At 41.1% G+C, this 19,151-nt stretch overlaps 1 protein-coding gene across 1 annotated transcript in view; it reads right to left on the bottom strand.

The window, feature by feature from the left end:
• Nucleotides 1–3,169, bottom strand: part of epc2 (enhancer of polycomb 2) — a 59,721-nt gene extending 56,552 nt beyond the window's left edge. Inside the window, exon 1 of the mRNA XM_078552526.1 lies at nucleotides 2,688–3,169. Within this exon, the coding sequence (XP_078408652.1) occupies nucleotides 2,688–2,840 (153 nt within the window). The 5' untranslated portion in view covers nucleotides 2,841–3,169. The remainder of the gene's footprint in view (nucleotides 1–2,687) is intronic.
• Nucleotides 3,170–19,151: the final 15,982 nt, after the last annotated feature.

Below are 19,151 nucleotides of genomic sequence, written 5' to 3'. Positions count from 1 at the left end.
AACAGCACTGTGGGTGTACCTACACCACCACCTTCTCAAGGGAAATTAGGGATGGGCAACAAATGCTGGCCAAGCCAGTGACTCCCACATCCTGTGAAAGAATAAAAGAAAACTACGATGTGCAAAACAGTGAATATGATCCAAAGAATGGAAAAATAATTAGATACACATATATACTAACTAATCATGTGACAAAGAAGTCCAACAAGAAAGTTGATAATGATGTCGTTGTACAATAGCAGTATTTTTTTTTAACAAAGTTGAGATGGACAATGATTTTCTCATTTAAGTAATAACACAAATATTTAATTAAAGATTATGCAACAACTGAAGACTTATAAATAAATATTTTGATGGACAAGTTTTAACACTATATTTTTCTTTTGAGAAATGGATATAAGGCAGGACACCAAGGCTGAGTAATAATGTAAATCAGGAATAACAACTTTTTATTTAACTAACACCCTCTGTGATTTTCCAAAAGAAAAATGGAATGTAGGAACTGCTGAATACATACATATGGAAACTAGCTTTTCAGGCCCACTCTTTCCATTTCCCTACTGATTGGGACACATATTAGGGAGGCAGATTTTCAGCCCACCAAAGTGAAAAGCTCCTGACAATGGTCAGCATCCCAGCCTCTAGATTATTTACACACAGATTCCCCAATCATCAGGTGGAATCACAATGAAATTTTCTTCCCCATCTTCAGCTTCTGCATCCCAGACTTCAGCTTTCAGAAAAAAAATTCAGATTCTCTCAAAGCTCGTCTAATTGCTGTTCCTTATGTCCAGCATTCAACTGATATGAATGCCAGAAAATATAATTATGTATTTTCCTTTTTTCAATGGTGCAATGATCATCCAGCGACACAATATTAGCAGGCATATTCTGCACCACCAGGATATTAGTGAATATGGCGGCGGGGATGCTCAAACGCTTCTCCACTTGACCTACCTCAGATCTACTCACGGGGGGAAAAAAATCACCTATGGGGCAGGTTTATATCTTTCCAGGTCTCGAATGAGCAGAACTGACACACCACATTCCCTACATCCATCATGATCCTTCCTTATAAATTTCATAGGATCCAAGTGGGTATATGAATTAAATCAGATTAATTTACAGGTACCAAATTTACAGGGATCAAATGATCATTCAAGAGGGTCCAGAGGAGGTTCACAAGAATGATCCCAGGAATGAAAGGTTTAACATATGAGGAACGTTTAAGGACTCTGGGTCTATACTCGATGGAGTTTCGAAGGATATGGGGGGGTATCTGATTGAAACTTACAGAATACTGAAAGGCCTGGATAGAGTGGACGTGGGGAAGATGTTTCCATTAGTAGGAGGGACTAGGGCCCGAGGGCACAGCCTCAGAGTAAAGGGAAGACCTTTTAGAACAGAGATGAGGAGAAACTTCTTTAGCCAGAGAGTGGTGAATCTATGGAATTCATTGCCACAGAAGGCTGTGGAGGCCAGGCCATTGAGTGTATTTAAGACCGAGATAGATAGATTCTTGATTGGTATGGGGATCAAAGGTTACGGGGAGAAGGCAGGAGAATGGGGTTGAGAAACTTATCAGCCATGATTGAATGGCGGAGCAGACTCGATGGGCCGAATGGCCTAATTTCTGCTCCTATGTCTTATGGTCTTACACTAGTGTGGTCCCATTAGCCAGCCAGTATATGATTTTTCAGTACAGCACCATTAAATGTCGTGTTTCATCTAATTCACACCTCTACATAGGATAATTAGTGTGGGCAAGAATTTAATGGCAATTTCTAAGCACGCAAGGTAAATCATTCTTCTGTGAGCAGTAAGTCATCTTTACTCCAGAAATATTACATCCCTTAAAACGTGTCACTGATTACCCCAGCAATCTTCAAACCCATATTAAAATACTGATACTGACCCCCAATAAAGGTTAGGATTATTCAAGTTAAATTTGCATTGAAGTTTTACTTGCATAAAATGTAAATAACACATGGGCTTGGATCATTCTACAAAAACGTAAGCTGCTGCGTCTGCAACACGGAATCAAAGGTATCAGTCCCAGAAATGTTGACAAGTGCTAAAATTATGTTCAAGCCATCAGCGTTTTTTTTTTAAATAAAAAAACAAGCAATCCTTTTTTCTCCCTCGGAACAAGAGGAGCAGCCAAGCAATGGGACCTGTCAAACAAACTGCCGGCGCACGGAGTTCACTGTTTATCCCGGCACTGGACAGCACGAGCTGTGCATCACTCGCCTGCATCCAATCAGCGACCAGGATCTCCCTGGGCGTACGGATTGACAGGGGCTCTCGGCCAATCGGGTGGAGGGAGGGGCGGGACGTTTTCAAAAAGCCGGACTAAAACCGTCAAAAGCACCAGATCGCAGGAGGACGGTTACGGTGACATGTTCGGGGAAAAAAAAAGTTCTTGCTTTCTGTTTTCTAATTTTAAAAAAATCTTAATTGTTCCGGTCGACATAAAAAAAATTATACATAATTTAAAGCCTTCATTAATTTTTTAAAAAAAGTTGAGTTCGCGGTTTCAAATCCCGCGCCAAAACGCCCTTTGGCTGGAAAGGACAACAATGGCGGCTGGAGCCGTAGCTTGCGCAGTGAGTACAGCGCCAGCGGCCGCCACTTCTCCCTCTCTCCCCGCCCCCCCGGCCCACCCACCCCCCCCCTCTCTCACTCACCGACTCCTCTTCTTTCTCCATACCGGTCGGCATCTGCGGCACGGCCCTATTGATGGAGACGCAATCCTGAAGATCCGGCAGATCCTTCGCCCGGTAAATGGGGAGCGGCTTGGCGGCGTCCAGCGCCCGCGCTCGGAACGAGAGTTTACTCATGGTGCTGCGCGGAGGCCGGGAGAGGAATTTTAACCCCCGAAAATAAAATCCCCAATTATCGCCGCGAGGTTACTGCACACACCGCGCAGAAAAAGGAGCGGACCTCACTGGCACAAAGATGGCGTTTTAGACCAGTCTTAAATCGGCGGCGGGACGCCCGGAGCCGCTCATGGATGCGAGTTAAGGAGTCCGTCCCCTGGGTGGATAGGGCGCTCCTCGAAATGCCCCTCATGCCGACCGAGCCGAGCCCGAGAAACCGAAATTTGGCCGTCGGTCCGCGACATGCGCCACGGCAAACATGGCGGACATTAAAGCAGCAATCCCAGGGAGCCGCGCGCGCCTCCAGAACGTGGGGGGAGGGGTTGCGCGCGCACCATCATAACCCAGTCAAGTGCAAGATTCAGTCTGCTTAATGCAAACACACGCAACACAAAACGCCTTGCAGATTAGCTTGTCTACCTCGTTTCTGAACATCCTCCTAATTTATTATACAGTGCCGTTTGCATACTCTTCCTTTAAATTAAATTCTGCGCATCCGGCAATGCTCCGTGGCAACCCAGGGATTCGGTCAAGCAGCCTTGGCTATCCTGTAAATTTTTTCCCACTTTTCACGTCTGCAGCGTATCGATGAGTGAGCTTCTCGTCCTCATAAATGTTTCCTTCAGTAGAAGTTCGCCCTGCTTTAGAGGCTCGAAGACCACATGTTAAAGGAAAGTAAGTCGTACAGCTGTCAAATCCTTGTTTTATAATGTAATCTTTGCTAGACTTATCAACACCTTTGGGGGGGAAAAATGCACAGAGCTCAATTTCTTTAAATGAGCATGTAATACATATTCTTTGTAACTGTAAATTAACTTCCCCCAGATTTCTGATTATGTTGCCAGCCCTGCGCCTCAAGAACTCATTTAAGACAAATGAAATATATTTATTTTCAATAATTATGAAGTAGGTTTCATTTGGAAACCATAGTGATTGTCACTCGTTTGGATTGATCATTCCTCACTACAATCTTCTTTATCACCATCTATATTGATCTTATCATTACAATATCACCTTCCCCTGCCTAACTATTCATGAATAAACTAGAGAAAACTATTCTCTTCAAATCACAATAGAATATCAAGATTTTAAAATAAAGTTTACTTTCCATACATAGCTATCAAAATCAGGCAAATATATATATTTATGAAGCGATTGAATTGGATCGTTTCAAAGTTGTTAATTTCCCAGACAGTCATCACAATATCACTTTTGGTACTGCCAAGCAGGGATAGTAGTAGCATAATGGTAATGTTACTGGACTAGTAAACCAGAGACCTGGACTAATGCCCTGGAGACAAAAATTCAAATCCCAATGTGGCAGCCGGGGAGCTTAAATTCAATTAATAAATCTGGATTACAATACTAACCTCATTAATAATGATCATGAAACTAATATAAAAATGCATCTGATTCACTAATGCCCTTCAGGAAAGGAAATCTGCCACTACTGACTGACCTAAAGGTGACTCCAGATGCACAACAATGTGATTTACTCTTAACTGTCCTCTGAAATGGCCTAGCATGCCACTCAATTTAACATAACAAACTGCTTGGAAAAAATGTGCCCAACATCGCCTTCATCCTGATGGCCGCCTTTGTGTGTGGCTGCATCAAGCTGTATGCAAACACCAAGTGTCACTGCGTGCTGAGGTTCTACCTGTCCCCGGTGTTGCGAAGGATGGGTCTGGCCACGCTGCCGTGGACCGCTCCAAGTAGTTGGATCTGTCACTCGTGGAAAAAGTTATGCAGAGAAACACCTTTGACCACAAGTCCATCAGGCAGTGATCGGCACGTAACATCTTAGAGTCCCTGCGGGAAAAAGAGATGGTGGATCCTGTCGGATGGTTCCCCGAGCAAACTGTCAAAGTCATTTGGCAGAATGCCTCATCGCCAGAACTTTCCAACAAGCACCAAGATGTAGCTTGGCTGGTGGTGAGAAAGGCCCTCCCAGTCAGATCCTTCCAACACGCCAGGAGTCTCACCCCCTCTGCACGTTGCCCTCGAGGTGGCTGTCGGGGGGAAGAGACCATTGTTCACCTTGTAGATTGTGCCTTTGCAAAGAAGGTCTGGAGATAGATGCAGGGGTTTCTGTTGAGGTTCATCCCAAGCAGCGCGGTGACCCAGGACTCTGTGCTCTATGGGCTGTTCCCAGGGACACACACCGAGACAAACGTCAACTGCAGCTGGAGGATCATCAACTCGGTGAAAGACCCTCTTTGGTCTGCCCAAAACTTGTTGGTCTTCAAGTGCAAAGAGTTGTCCCCAACCAAGTGTTGCAGACTGGCACATTCCAAGGTCCAGGACTACGTTTTGAGGGACGCACTAAAGCTTGGGGCATCCGCCGCAATGGGGAAAGGTTGCCGTCTAAGATCTTTCTGCCATAGTGCACCGACGGGCTGGGAAAGGTATAGACCCCTCGGGCTGTACGGCTCACAGTGAATATATGCATTGAATACTAATTGTACTTTTAATTGTATTGAACAACATGATGTATGTTGATAACTCCAATACCACTGCACTGTCTGACTGTGTAATGACCATATTGAAATGACTGTAATACTCATTGATCGTATTGAAGCACCTCGTGATCCATGTGTAAAAGTTGAATCAGATTGCACTTTTTGTGATGGCAAATTTGAAATATTTTGTAATGTTCTTCCAGATATTTTATGAATAAAGTATTTTTTCAAAAAAAAAGCAGTGTGTGTAGTACAACCGTTCATAGATGTTTCACCATCACAATCTCAAGGGTAATCAGGGATGGGCAATAACATTGGCCTTGCCAGCAATGCTCGCATCCCAAGAACAAATAAAAAAAGAGACAATTGAATTCTCCAAAATGAGTTATAGAACAGCAAAGGTTCTTCTGCCCTGCTTTAATCTCAGAAGAATGCCAGCAGTGCACCAGTGTGGTGTTTCCATTATTTAAAAATATTTTATAAATCAAAAAGAAGTTGCATTTATATTGTGCCTTTCACACCCTGCTTAAAACCCAACTAGTTGACCAAGCTTTTGGTGACTACTTCTAATATCTCTTCCTACGTTCAATATCCATTTATGTTTGATTACACTTCTGTGAAACACCTTGAGATATTTTTCTGCATTAAAGATGCTATGTAATTGCAAATATTTGATCTTATCTATCACTGTAAACGTCACAAGCTGTTTCCAGATTCTCTGTGAACTAGGATGTCTATCTTTCGAGATGCAGCCGTTCAGATTTATCTGATATTTCTGAAGTCCAAGCCATGGAGGTGGTGGGTCAACATCCTGGTCCCTTGTTTGCTGCATAGGCTGATGTGGCTCTTGATCCAAAGTGGTGCCTTATGGAGGCATACAAAAAGCTATTTTTCAAATTATTAAAGTGCAAACATTTTAAAACAATGTCCACTACGTTGACTGAAATGTTAAAATACAAAGTGAAAAGAAAAATCAAAATGATGGAAATCTGACACTGAGGAAATGTTCGAAATATATAGCAGGTCAATTAACTTGTGTAAAATTAAAAATGAGGTCATCTCACTTTAATATGTAATTTTCATTAAAACTGAATACTTATAAAATATTGTTGCTTGTCAGTTTCTTATACAAGAATACTAATACAACATATTACCTTGTTAATAGCACTTTGTATTTTTTTGTTTGCATATACATAATCCAAATTATAACAAGAATGCATAACTAGAATAACTGTGCAAAACATTAGTAAGCACTTTAAACCTGACTATATGAAATTTATACCTGTCTCTAGCTTTAACAAGATCAATTATATCCACATTCTTACTCTACACACAGCCCTTGGATTTAGTACTTTGGGCCTTAAATTCCTTATATCATTTTAACAATACTTCAGTTTGTGATTTTTAAAAAATTCTTAGTGTGGTTGTTTTTGATAATTTCTTCCAGTGTAAATTTCCAAATTGCTTTATACAGTTCAGCTGTACCAAATTAATTTTACCTCGGGCTAGTGATGACTTCCAGCAAGAAGTGTTGGGCCTGTTGTGCTAAGGGAATGGGTGAGTTACCTCTGAAGGCTCAATCGTTGCCAGAAATTCACCCAAATTTTTGAAATCAGGTCTGAGGTTGAACCTCAGTCCTCCCTATTAGGGCACATCCTGCCTAAAGGCAAATCCTTTCTAATCTCTACCACATTGTTTCCTAAAAGGCTGTGGAGTCTATTCCCAAGAGAAACAATCAATGACCATAAGACATGGGAGCAGAAATTAGGCCATTCGGCCCATCGAGTTTGTTCCGCCATTCAATCATGGCTGATAAGTTTCTCAACCCCATTCTCCCGCCTTCTCCCTGTAACCTTTGATCCCCTTACCAATCAAGAACCTATGCTTCATCAATTAACTCCAATAAAAGATGGTAAATATATGATTAATATCTGGAAAGACAGTAATAAGGAAAAGATTGAAATGGTCAAATGATCCATGCCCTGCTTGAACCATGGAAGTGTAATTTGCAGGAAAACAGCCTGTGAAACATGAATAATGTTAGTGGTGAAGTAAGGTAGATATCTTAGGTTTTATGCAGTTATCTTTGGAAATTGGAGGAAATTTATAGCATTTTCTCTCAAGGGACAGGTTGTGCAACATCCATCAGTTGTGATGGAATGGACTTAATGAGCCAAATGCCCTTCAGCTCATGTGTTGCTTTGATCCCAAACAAATGTTACCGAGATAAACTGATCCTTGAAATTTGAAATAAGCTTTTCACTTGTGCATAGGGAAATTAGCTTTCACCATGGAAATACCAAAACATTCATTACAGTTTATGCTGTGCTGAGGGGTGGGGAAGGCCCTTCTGTGTACAATGTAACAACTTATTTTCCGAATAATGGAAACTGGCAGCCCTTAACGACAACAGCCTAACTTTAACTCACTGGCTCCCCCTGGAGCTAGAGTGTGATACTTAGTTATTGATATTGAGGTAAGATTTCCATAGAGGAAGTCTTTACTCATTGTGAGTAAATGTCTTATGGTTGTGTATTTTTTTAAACACTCCTTTGAGAAGTTGCAGAACATCGGTTTTCCAGCTGTTACATGAAAAAGGTGGATTTTGCATGCTGAAAAATGTCAGCAGTCCAGCAGTGAACATCAACAATTTGTATTTACATAGAATCTTTAGCGTAGAAGAATGTCGCAAAATGCTTCATAGAGGCATGAGAAAAACTGATGCCCAAAAGGAGAGAAAGGTTCAGAGACACAAGAGGTGAGTCAATTAAAAAAAACAGTTAAGAGGGCAAACGGTATGTTGGCCTTTATTACAAGAGGATTTGAATGTAGGAGTAAAGATGTCTTACTGCAATTATATAGAGCCTTAGTGAGACTGCACCTGGAGTATTGTATGCAGGTTTGGTCTCCTTACCAAAGGAAAGATATATTTGCCATAAAGGGAGTACAATGAAGGTTCACCAAACTAATTTCTGGGATGGAGGGAGTTCCCTATGAAGAAAGATTAAATAGACTGGGTCTTTATTCTCTGGAGTTTAGAAGAATGAGAGGTTCTCTCATTCAAACATACAAAATTCGTACAGGGCTCAACAGGGTAGATGCAGGAAGAATGTTTTTCCCTGGCTAGGGGGTTATCTAGAACCAGGGGACACAGTCTCAGAATAAGAGACAGGCCATTTAGGACTGAGATGAAGAGGAATTTCTTTACTCAGAGAATGTTAATCTTTGGAATTCTCTGCTCTAGAGGGCTGTGGAGGCTCAGTCATTGAGTATGTGCAAGACTGAAATTGATACATTTCTACATTTCAAAAACATCATGGGATATGGGGATAGTGCAGGAAAATGGTGTTGAAGTAGAAGATCAGCTATGATCTCATTGGCTCTAAGGGCTGAATGAACTACTGCTTCTATTTATGTTTTATGAAGTATCTTAAAGGAGAGGAAGATGAAGAGATGCATGGATTTAGGGAGGGAATTTCAGAGTGGCATCTAGGTGGCTGAAAGTATGCATACAATGCGAGGGGTCGATGGGCAAGAAGCACCCAGTTTGGATTTAGTAGTGAGATTTGTATTTACATGCATAACTGGTCAGTTTTAGGAAGATTGGGGAAAAGGTAGCATAATGGTAATGTAACTGGACTAGTAATCCAGAGACCCAGGCTAATACTTTGGGGACATAAGACCATAAGACATAGGAGCAGAAATTAGGCCATTCGGCCCATCGAGACTGCTCCGCCATTCAATCATGGCTGATAAGTTTCTCAACCCCATTCTCCCGCCTTCTCCCCGTAACCGTTGATCCCCTTACCAATCAAGAACCTATCTATCTCGGTATTAAATACACTCAATGACCTGGCCTCCACAGCTTTCTGTGGCAATGAATTCCATAGATTCACCACTCTCTGGCTAAAGAAGTTTCTCCTCATCTCTGTTCTAAAAGGTCTTCCCTTTACTCTGAGGCTGTGCCCTCGGGTCCTAGTCTGTCCTACTAATGGAAACATCTTCCCCACGTCCACTCTATCCAGGCCTTTCAGTATTCTGTAAGTTTCAATCAGATCCCCCCCCTCATACTTCTAAACTCCATCGAGTATAGACCCAGAGTCCTTAAACGTTCCTCATATGTTAAGCCTTTCATTCCTGGGATTGTTCTCGTGAACCTCCTCTGGACCCTCTCCAGGGCCAGAACATCCTTCCTGAGATAAGGGGCCCAAAATTGCTCACAATATTCTTAATGTGGTCTGACCAGAGCCTTATAAAGCCTCAGCAGCACATCCCTGCTTTTATATTCTAGTCCTCTCGAAATAAATGCCAACATTGCATTTACCTTCCTAACTACCGACTCAACCTGCAAGTTAACCTTAAGAGAATCCTGGACTAGGACTCCCAAGTCCCTTTGCCCTCCAGATTTCTGAATTCTCTCCCCATTTAGAAAATAGTCTATGCCTCTATTCTTCCTACCAAAGTGCATGACCTCACACTTCCCCACGTTGTATTCCATCTGCCACTTCTTTGCCAATTCTCCTAACCTGTCCAAATGCTTCTGCAGCCTCCCCGCCTCCTCAATACTACCTGTTCCTCCACCTATCTTTGTATCATCTGCAAACTTAGCCAGGATGCCCTCAGTTCCTTCATCTAGATCATTAATGTATAAAGTGAAAAGTTGTGGTCCCAAAACTGATCCCTGCGGAACTCCACTAGTCACCGGCCGCCATCCTGAGAAGGGCCCCCTTATCCCCACTCTCTGCCTCCTGCCAGACAGCCAATCTTCTATCCATGCTAGTACCTTGCCTCTAACGCCATGGGCTCTTATCTTACTGAGCAGCCTCCTGTGCGGCACCTTGTCAAAGGCCTTCTGGAAGTCCAAGTGGATAACATCCATTTGCTCTCCTTTGTCTACCTCCACAAAGAATTCTAACAGATTTGTCAGGCATGACCTCCCCTTGATGAAACCATGCTGACTTTGCCCTATTTTACCATGCACTTCCAAGTATTCTGAAATCTCATCCTTAATAATGGACTCTAAAATCTTACCAACGACCGAGGTCAGGCTAATCGGCCTGTAATTTCCCGTCTTTTGCCTCACTCCCTTCTTAAACAGGGGGGTTACATTAGCGATTTTCCAGTCCTCTGGGACCCTCCCCAACTCAAGTGATTCCTGAAAGATCACCACTAACGCCTCCACTATCTCTTCAGCTATCTCCTTCAGAACTCTGGGGTGTAATCCATCTGGTCCAGGTGATTTATCCACCTTCAGACCTTTCAGTTTTTCTAGCACCTTCTCCTTGGTAATTGCCACCATACTCACCTCTGCCCCCCTACTCTCTTGAACTTTGGGGATGTTACTCGTGTCTTCCACCATGAAGACTGACGCAAAGTACCTATTCAATTCCTCCGCCATTTCTTTGTTCCCCACTACTACTTCTCCAGCCTCATTTTCCAGCGGCCCATTGTCCACTTTTGCCTCTCTCTTACCCTTTATATATCTAAAAAAACTCTTGCAATCCTCTTTCATATTACTGGCTAGTTTATCTTCATATTTAATCTTCTCCCTCCTTATTTCTTTTTTAGTTGTCCTCTGTTGGTCTTTGTAGGCTTCCCAATCCCCTGGTTTCCCACTGCTCTTCGCCGCGTTGTATGCTTTCTCTTAAGCTTTTATGCTGTCCCTAACTTCCCTTGTCAGCCATGGTTGCCTTGTCCTCCCTTTAGTATGCTTCTTCTTCCTAGGGATGAATTTTTGCTGTGTCTCCCAAATTACTCCCAGAAACTCCTGCCATTGCTGTTCCACTGTCTTTCCTGCTAGGCTCATCTCCCAGTCAATTCTGGCCAGCTCCTCCCTCATGCCTCTGTAGTTGCTTTTATTCAACTGTAATACCGTTACATCTGATTCCAGCTTTTTCCTCTCAAATTGCAGGGTAAATTCTATCATATTATGGTCACTTCCTCCTAAGGGTTCCTTCACCTTAAGCTCCCTTATCAAATCTGCCTCATTACACATCACTAAATCTAGAATTGCCTGTTCCCTAGTGGGCTCCACCACAAGCTGCTCCAAAAAGCCATCTCGTAGACATTCCACAAATTCCTTTTCTTGGGATCCACTACCAACCTGATTTTCCCAGTCTACCTGCATATTGAAATCCCCCATGATCACTGTAACCTTGCCTTTCTTACACGCTTTTTCTATCTCCTGGTGTATCTTGTTCCCCACATCCTGACTACTGTAAAAAAAAACTGTACATAACTCCCATTGTGGTTTTTTTACTTTTGGAGTTCCTCAACTTTACCCACACAGATTCTATATCATCTGACCCTATGTCATTTCTTGCCATCGATTTAATTTCATTTCTCACTAACAAAGCAACCCCACCCCCTCTGCCAACCTGCCTATCTTTTCGATAGGATGTATATCCTTGGATATTTAGCTCCCAGTCCTGATCCCCTTGCAGCCATGTCTCTGTGATGCCCACCACATCATACCTGTCAATTTCAATCTGCGCCACAAGCTCATTTACCTTATTTCATATACTGCGTGCATTCAGATACAACACCTTCAGTCCTGTATTTCCCGTCCCCTTTCTCATTATCGTCCCTTTATCTGATGTGCTTGAAGTTAGATTCCTAGCCCTTTCCAAACACTCTGTCCTATTTTGTGTTCTGGAGACTTTAATAGCCTCTCCTGGGCTCTCTTTTCAGTTTTTTCATAATTTTCCATGAAGTTGAATCCACCCCCCTACATGGTAACCTGCTGCTTTGTTTCCCATTAGTCATACTTCTTGGAGTTTTACCCTTCCCTCCCCCCCGCCCACTTTCTAGTTTAAAGTCCTGTTGACCACCCTATTTAACACAGGGAGCAAGTACCTTGTACCTGTTGGACAAAGTCAAGAGCTGAGGCTCCTCTGTTCCTGAACACAGGATCCCTCTACCTGCCTCACTTGCAGTCACACCTTGCTGACCCTGACCACTGACCAAACTTGAGGTACTTAATCTACCGGGTGTGACCGCCTCCTGAAACAAAGTGTCCAGGTAACTCTCCCCCTCCCGGATGTGCCACAGCATCCGGAGCTCTGACTCCAGCTCATCAATTCTGAGCCGGAGTTCCTCCAGCAACCAACACTTGCTGCAGATGTGGTCACTTGAGTTCAAATCCCACCGCAGTTGTTGGCGGAATTTAAATTCAATTAATAAATTTGGAATGTAAAACTAACCTCAGTAATGGTGACCATGAAACCATGATCGATTGTCATAAAAACCGCATCTTGTTTACTAACGTCCTTTAGGGAAGAAAATCTGCCATCCTTACCCAGTCTGGCCTACATGTGACTCCAGACCCACAGCAATGTGGTTGACTCTTAACTGCCCTCTGAAATGGCTCAGTTCAAAGGGCAATAAGGGATGGGCAACAAATGCTGGCCTTGCCAGCAATACCCATATCCCATGAAAGAATAAAGAAAAAAAATTACCAGTGTATCAGTTATTGGGAAGCATAAGTGAACTTTATGAACATTACATTGGAATTTGGAGTTATTACAAATGAGCTGTTTGGCTTTAGAATAAATAAAAATCATAATGAATATGAGAAGTAATACAGTATAGATTAAATAGTTGAAAAAAATTACATAGAACTATATAGAATTAACAGCATAGAAACAGGGCATTTGGCCCAATTTTTCTATACTGGTGCTTAAGCTCCACATGAGGCCTTACTTTATCTAATCCTACACCATACCCTTCTATTACTTATGTAGTCCCTTATGTACTTATCCAGCTTCCCCTCAACAGATCTGGATAAATCTTTGGCTGGGCGCAATCAAGGTTGGAAGTATTAGAGATAATGTATAGTAGAATGAGCAAATATTTCACACATTCACTGTCCAGGCTCATCTAAGTACAGGGTTTGTGTCTTTGACATTGGTAGTAGCTCCTTTCTCATAACGATTTAAGTTCACGTTGTTTCCATGTCCTTAGTTAAAAGATGGCACAATTGATTCAATCTTGGAGACTTTATCAAAAACATAATTGCTGACTTCTGATAGTGTCTCTGGAATACCAGTAGGTGTAAATTGTAGACTCAGAAGAAATTTTCTATCATATTGCTTTTTACTCTCTGCATTCAGTATTTCTCTTTGTTTCCTTTAGAATCAGTCTGTGATCCACTTGGCCCAAGTTTTGTTTGACCTCCATTTTTTTTCGTGGCTGCAAGTTTTTTTAATGTCTAAATCTGCAAAAAATGTTGTAGCTAGGCAATCACCCAAGCTCTCTTTCTCCTGTTTAAATGCAAGATTATAGTTCTCCTTCAGTGCTTTAAGAATTCTGTTGAGATTATGTTTATGTTCAGACAAAATTTTTTAATCATATATTTCTTAATTAGCTCTCGCAGTTCTTTGCACTCTTTCTGAATTTCATATTCCCATTCCATTCAAGCTTTGTCCAATTATTCCCAAGCAAGAGCCACAGCTTCATCATTTCCACTACAGAACTTTAGTGCAGCCCTGTAATTCCACTGCATTGGCATTATCTACAAACAAGTCCTTTTTCTTCAAAGCACTGCCTTTCTTTGGTTATCTATCAGTCTGAAGCACTGCTGCTGTGTTGTGTATTGACACCTGTGGCTTAGGATCTGCAGGAAAGTTCAAAGTAGACAGATTCAGTTCATTTGCATTTGACTTTAACTCTTTATTGTCAGTCAGAGGTTTCAAGGGTTCTTTATTCTCAAATGTCTGAGCTTTGATTCTTTGGACACATCTTTAGTTGAAACAGTATTTTCTACAGCAGTATTACAAATAGTCCTTGATTCCTTGAGTACGTTGTCAATTTCATTAGATTAGCCTTCCATCCCAGGAGATGCACACACCTTATCCCCAGAGGTCTTTCCCCTAATATGAAATCAACATGATTATTAAGCAATTCGGACACTATTCCAACAATAGCAGACCTATTGATTAAAGCACAGTTTAAATTCACTCTATACAATAGAACAGGTGCACAATTCCATCAATATCCTGTACCAACGCTCTTTTATTTAACAAACTCTGAAGAAAAGATGCTAATATCAGCTTTTGATATCAATGCTGAATTTGTAACCCTAAGGATAATAATATTTTTGGGTCCTTTATCAGACAAAAATGCGAGTGGTTAAGGTCTGGAATGCATTGCCAGAGAATCTGGTGGAGGCAAGTTTAATCGTGACTTTCAAAAGGGAATTAGACTTATCTGAAAAGGAAGAATGTGCATGGTTACGGGGAGGAGGCGGGATAAGGCAGTAAGTGAATTACGGAGAGCTGGTGCAGATACAATAGGCCAAATGGCCTCCCACACACAGAATTCTGTGAAAAATTGAGTTACTTCACCCTCAAATATAAAACTCCCATAATCTTTTATACTTTGATTTACACCTGGTGTAATATATTAGATGGAATTGATTTTTCACCAGCATCACCTACAGGTACAGCATTCTCTGGAAAAACACTAGATACGCTTACACAAGCTACTGGCTTTGGCCTTAACTCCAGCAATCCACTTTTACTTGCTGCCTTATGACAATAACAACATGTTGGTCTCCTTGAATCATTCTTATCCTCTATACTCTATATATGCCTCTTTTACTACTTGGAGGAGCATCTGCCATTTCAGTTTTGCTTATCCGCTTCAAGGTGATTAGTGTTCTGTTCATTATCCACTCATTTATCTCTCAGGCTTCTGTGTGAGTTTGCAAACAATAGTTTGCTGCCACCTATGCGTTTGTAGGATAAGTCGTAACTATAAGCTAAAATAGCAGTGTTTCTTATTTTAGAAAGTTTACAGTCTTCTAGGTGGGACCTGATTCCTAAAGGAGTACAGTTTTAAAAATTCTTCCAGTAACAATACTGCTCTAAGGTTTATAGAATCCTGCTCCAACTTCATTGACCTATACTATCAATCAAGTGCCACTTTTTCTCTCTCAAATTCCACAAAAGTCTGATTTTGTCTCTTCCTCAGGTTTCTACATTTTTGCTTATAAGCTTCTGGAACCAGCTCAAACACATTGAGCACAGCAGTCTAATGCATCTATTACGGACAGGGGAGAAGGGCAAACTGAATTCCTTTATTTTCTTGCCATCTGTTCATAAGCATAGGTATTTTAAATTTTTGAAATAGGCTTTGGCGTGTTTCCCCAAACCCTCTGTTTATGAAGTCAATATTAAATTTTGCAGCAAAGTCTCTTTAGGGTTAAATAAGCAGTATTGTTTATTCATACATTCAAACCCGGGAGATGGTCATCGCAACTACATACATACACACAAGCACACAAGGAGGAGATAGGGAAAAAAAGTGTTACAACTAGGAATAACTTAAAACAAAAAAACAAAGATATGGATATTAATTCACATGGATGTCAGAGTCCAATGAGGGTTCCTTCAAGTAGGAGTTACAGTTCAGGCGGGTTCAGCTAGCTAAAAGCAGGTGTTGCCAAATTCCTTCAAAGTTGATGATGGCATAGCAAGATAAGGTTGGTAATCAGAGACTTGGTCCACTCTATAGGCGATGGCAGGAATCTTCCAGAGAACCAGACTTTGAGGAGGTTTGGACTTGAGGCAGGCTTGGTTGTCAGCCTGGAGTCCTGCTTTGGCGTTGACAGGCTAAATGCTTAACAGCAGACTGCCCTGGGAGTCCAAGAATGTAACATAAAAACTTTCCAAAGGCCAGAGGAGCTTAGGTCAATTGGTGTTGCCCATTCATTTGTCAGTTTCAGGTACAATCAGTTTCTATGTCTCTGGTCAAAATCCATTGTTTGTTTTGGGAGATAGATGGTGGATATTAGCACCTCCACAAGTATAATGAGTTTCGATGACTCTTTGTTCTAAGTTCAGGCTGGAGAGATAGACCATCTACTGCTCCCTTGTTTTGTTGATTGTAATGGGTCCACACAATGATAGGTATGAGATTCCACAAGGATGAAGGTTGTGCTTTGTTCTGTAATTACTGTTGGAAGTTTCCAGAACTGTAGTCAACTTCCAAACCATGTGACCTGTAGCCATTTTTTAAATGAGCAGAAAGTAAGGTTTGATTTAAACAGTTTATGATTTCTTTCATGTCTTATGGCCATGATGTCATAAGCTCCAGACTGTTTATCCAAAAGGGTTGAATAAACCTTCAATGCTTTTCCTACCAAAACACTTTGTAATAGGATTGTCAAAACTTCTTGTAGGCATTGTAACTTTGTAGCAATTTTCCCAAATGATATAAAATACATTTCAACTCCCTCATTGAACTAGGCGAATATTCCTTGCCAAATCAAAACCAAGAGATAAATCTGACTCATGGTCAATTCTACCCACTACTGCCTCTTCATGTATTCAAATCCTTTCCCTATCCAGTTCAAGTTTTCTGGCTTTTCTTTCTCTGTAATTCAAGGCTTTTCCTTTCTTTTACTCTTTGAAATACTAATTCAAGTTTTTGAATTTCTCTTTCTTTCTATTCTTTTCCTTTTCCCTCTCTTTGGGTTCAAATTGCTTTATTTGTAGCTGAATCCTAGCCAACTCAAACTACGTTTTACCTGGATTAACGTTTTCTTCCTCAAGGTTCACATTTTAAGCCAATACCTCAACCATCTCTGCTTTCGTAGCACCTACTTTTAAATCTATTCTCAACTTTTCTGCCACTGCTTTTAAATTAACCATTAAGTGCTGCAAGGCACTCAAAGACCAATCCTCTCTTTCGACCAAAGCTTCAGCAGTAGTCGTAGCCATTTTTACTTTTTCAGTAAATATAGCAAAAGTCACCGTGAAATCTTGTTCGTGTAAACTGGCCAAACTCAGTATACTTAGCTCTGCCTGTGGATCTGAAATCCCGCAAAAATCCCCCAATTCTGTTAAAATCTCCTTGGAGACTAATAACATTAAAAAGGGATTTGAATTTTCAGTTACTAGCTAAAAGAATTGCATGGCAAGATTTCACGTTTTAACAAATTACTAAAACAATCACTAAACACCATTTTCTTTTTATAGGCAACTTATACCTTAAACATCAGAAAGGAATGGTCCCCTTTTATGATTATCACACATTGCACTCTCCTTGGAATTACAGTCCTTATAGCAAACCATCCACAGTTGCTCCCAGCTTTCAATGGGTTCCCGTATCGCTAATTAGTTGAGTAGTAACTTCAAGTGACCATCTTCAGGACTATCTCAGTTTTTGGAGAGTTTCTTAAATACACCACCAGCAGTAAAGCCCATTCTGATTTTTCTTTTGCCCCCTGGCCATGTCAGGACATACCACCCAGAGCCCTTAGAAGGATACATCTCTTCGACTAAAGACCATCTCCGTACTGCATCTGCTGAAGTAGCTCACAAAGCCAAGCAGCCTCTTCTTCCTACTGACCACACCAAACTGTTGTCTGTGATATTCATTGATTTGTAGGGAAGTCTGTAACCTGATCTCAAAAATGGCTTCCTCTGCCCTCCTCCCCATAGCAATGTGAAACATATTAACCTTGCATTCACGTAGACATGCTGATTAGCTATTTTTGACCTCAACTCCCTTTCATCTTAGAAATAAATGGACAGCTTACAACATGACTGTTTATAACCCAATACTTACACCACCGTTCTGGGATGTTGGGAGACTCAGAGTCTACTCAATGTTAATTCAGAGATTGCTGCCATTGTCTACAAGCACAAATACCTTGCAATTTCTTCTCAATAAAACAAACTAAGCCTTCCTTTTATCTCTAACAATTAAACCACCCAGGCTTACTGTCAGGTAGACTTCAGAACAGGTCACATGCCCCCCCCCCCCCTCCCTTTTCTTTACTCTAAATTTAAAGCTACAGTCCCAAAATATAATAATCTTATCCGTGTCATAATTGTAACACTTTTGGAAATCTAAATATATTACATCTACTCCATAACCTTATCTACCCTTTCTCTTGCTACCCTAACCAAACTTGTTCCATCTCCCTTTTTATAAAATGAATCACACTAGCTGTCTGCCAGTTCTCTTGCATAATTTCCTTTATTAATAAAAAATAAAAACTTGCATTTATATAGTGCTTTTCATGACCAAAGCACCTTAAGCTAATGAAGTACTTTTTGAAGTGTAGTCACTGTTGTAAGTAGGAAATGTGGTGGCCAAATTGCACAGAGCAAACTTCCACAAAAAGCAATGTGATAGTGACTAGACAATCTGTTTTTATGATGTTGATTGAGGGATAAATATTGGCCAAGACACCAGGGATAACTCCCCTACTCTTTGTTGATCCGTGGGATCTTTTAAATCCACCCAAACAGGCATATGGGACTTTGCCTTAAAGTCTCATCTAAAAGAATGCAAGTCTAACAGTACAACACTCACTCAGTACACCCCCACTACCCACCCATCCACCTGTTCCCACCCTCAATCAACACCTTGATTTTTGTGCTCAAGCCTTGAAGTAGAACTTGAACCTGCAAGCTTTTGTCTCAGAAGTGACAGTGCTACCAACTGAGCCACAGCTGATGCAATTTATATATATATGTGTAATAGTGCTTCGGCTATCTTTGTCCTAACTTCTAATATATGCAAGACCTGTTACTGGAAAGGAAGAAATGAAACATTTGTGGTCAATACCATTTTTGTCAGAATTAGTTTATTTCCTAATTGTTATGCAATGTTGTGAGAGAGATTTTAATCATCTAGGTGGAATTGTTTTGTATGACATTTGGTCCAAAATATGGATATATTTACTCTGAGCTGTGTTACCATATTGTCCTACATTAGTAGTTTCCAACCAGCAGTAACTTAAGCTAGCTAGTGATATATTGGATTAAATTATTTTCATTTATCACCTTCACAAATA

Source organism: Cetorhinus maximus, chromosome 11 (assembly GCF_964194155.1).
Source record: "Cetorhinus maximus chromosome 11, sCetMax3.hap1.1, whole genome shotgun sequence".
Taxonomy (NCBI): Eukaryota; Metazoa; Chordata; class Chondrichthyes; order Lamniformes; family Cetorhinidae; genus Cetorhinus; species Cetorhinus maximus.
The sequence above is the reverse complement of the archived record's forward strand: the minus strand, read 5'-3'. Positions and strand labels throughout refer to the sequence as shown.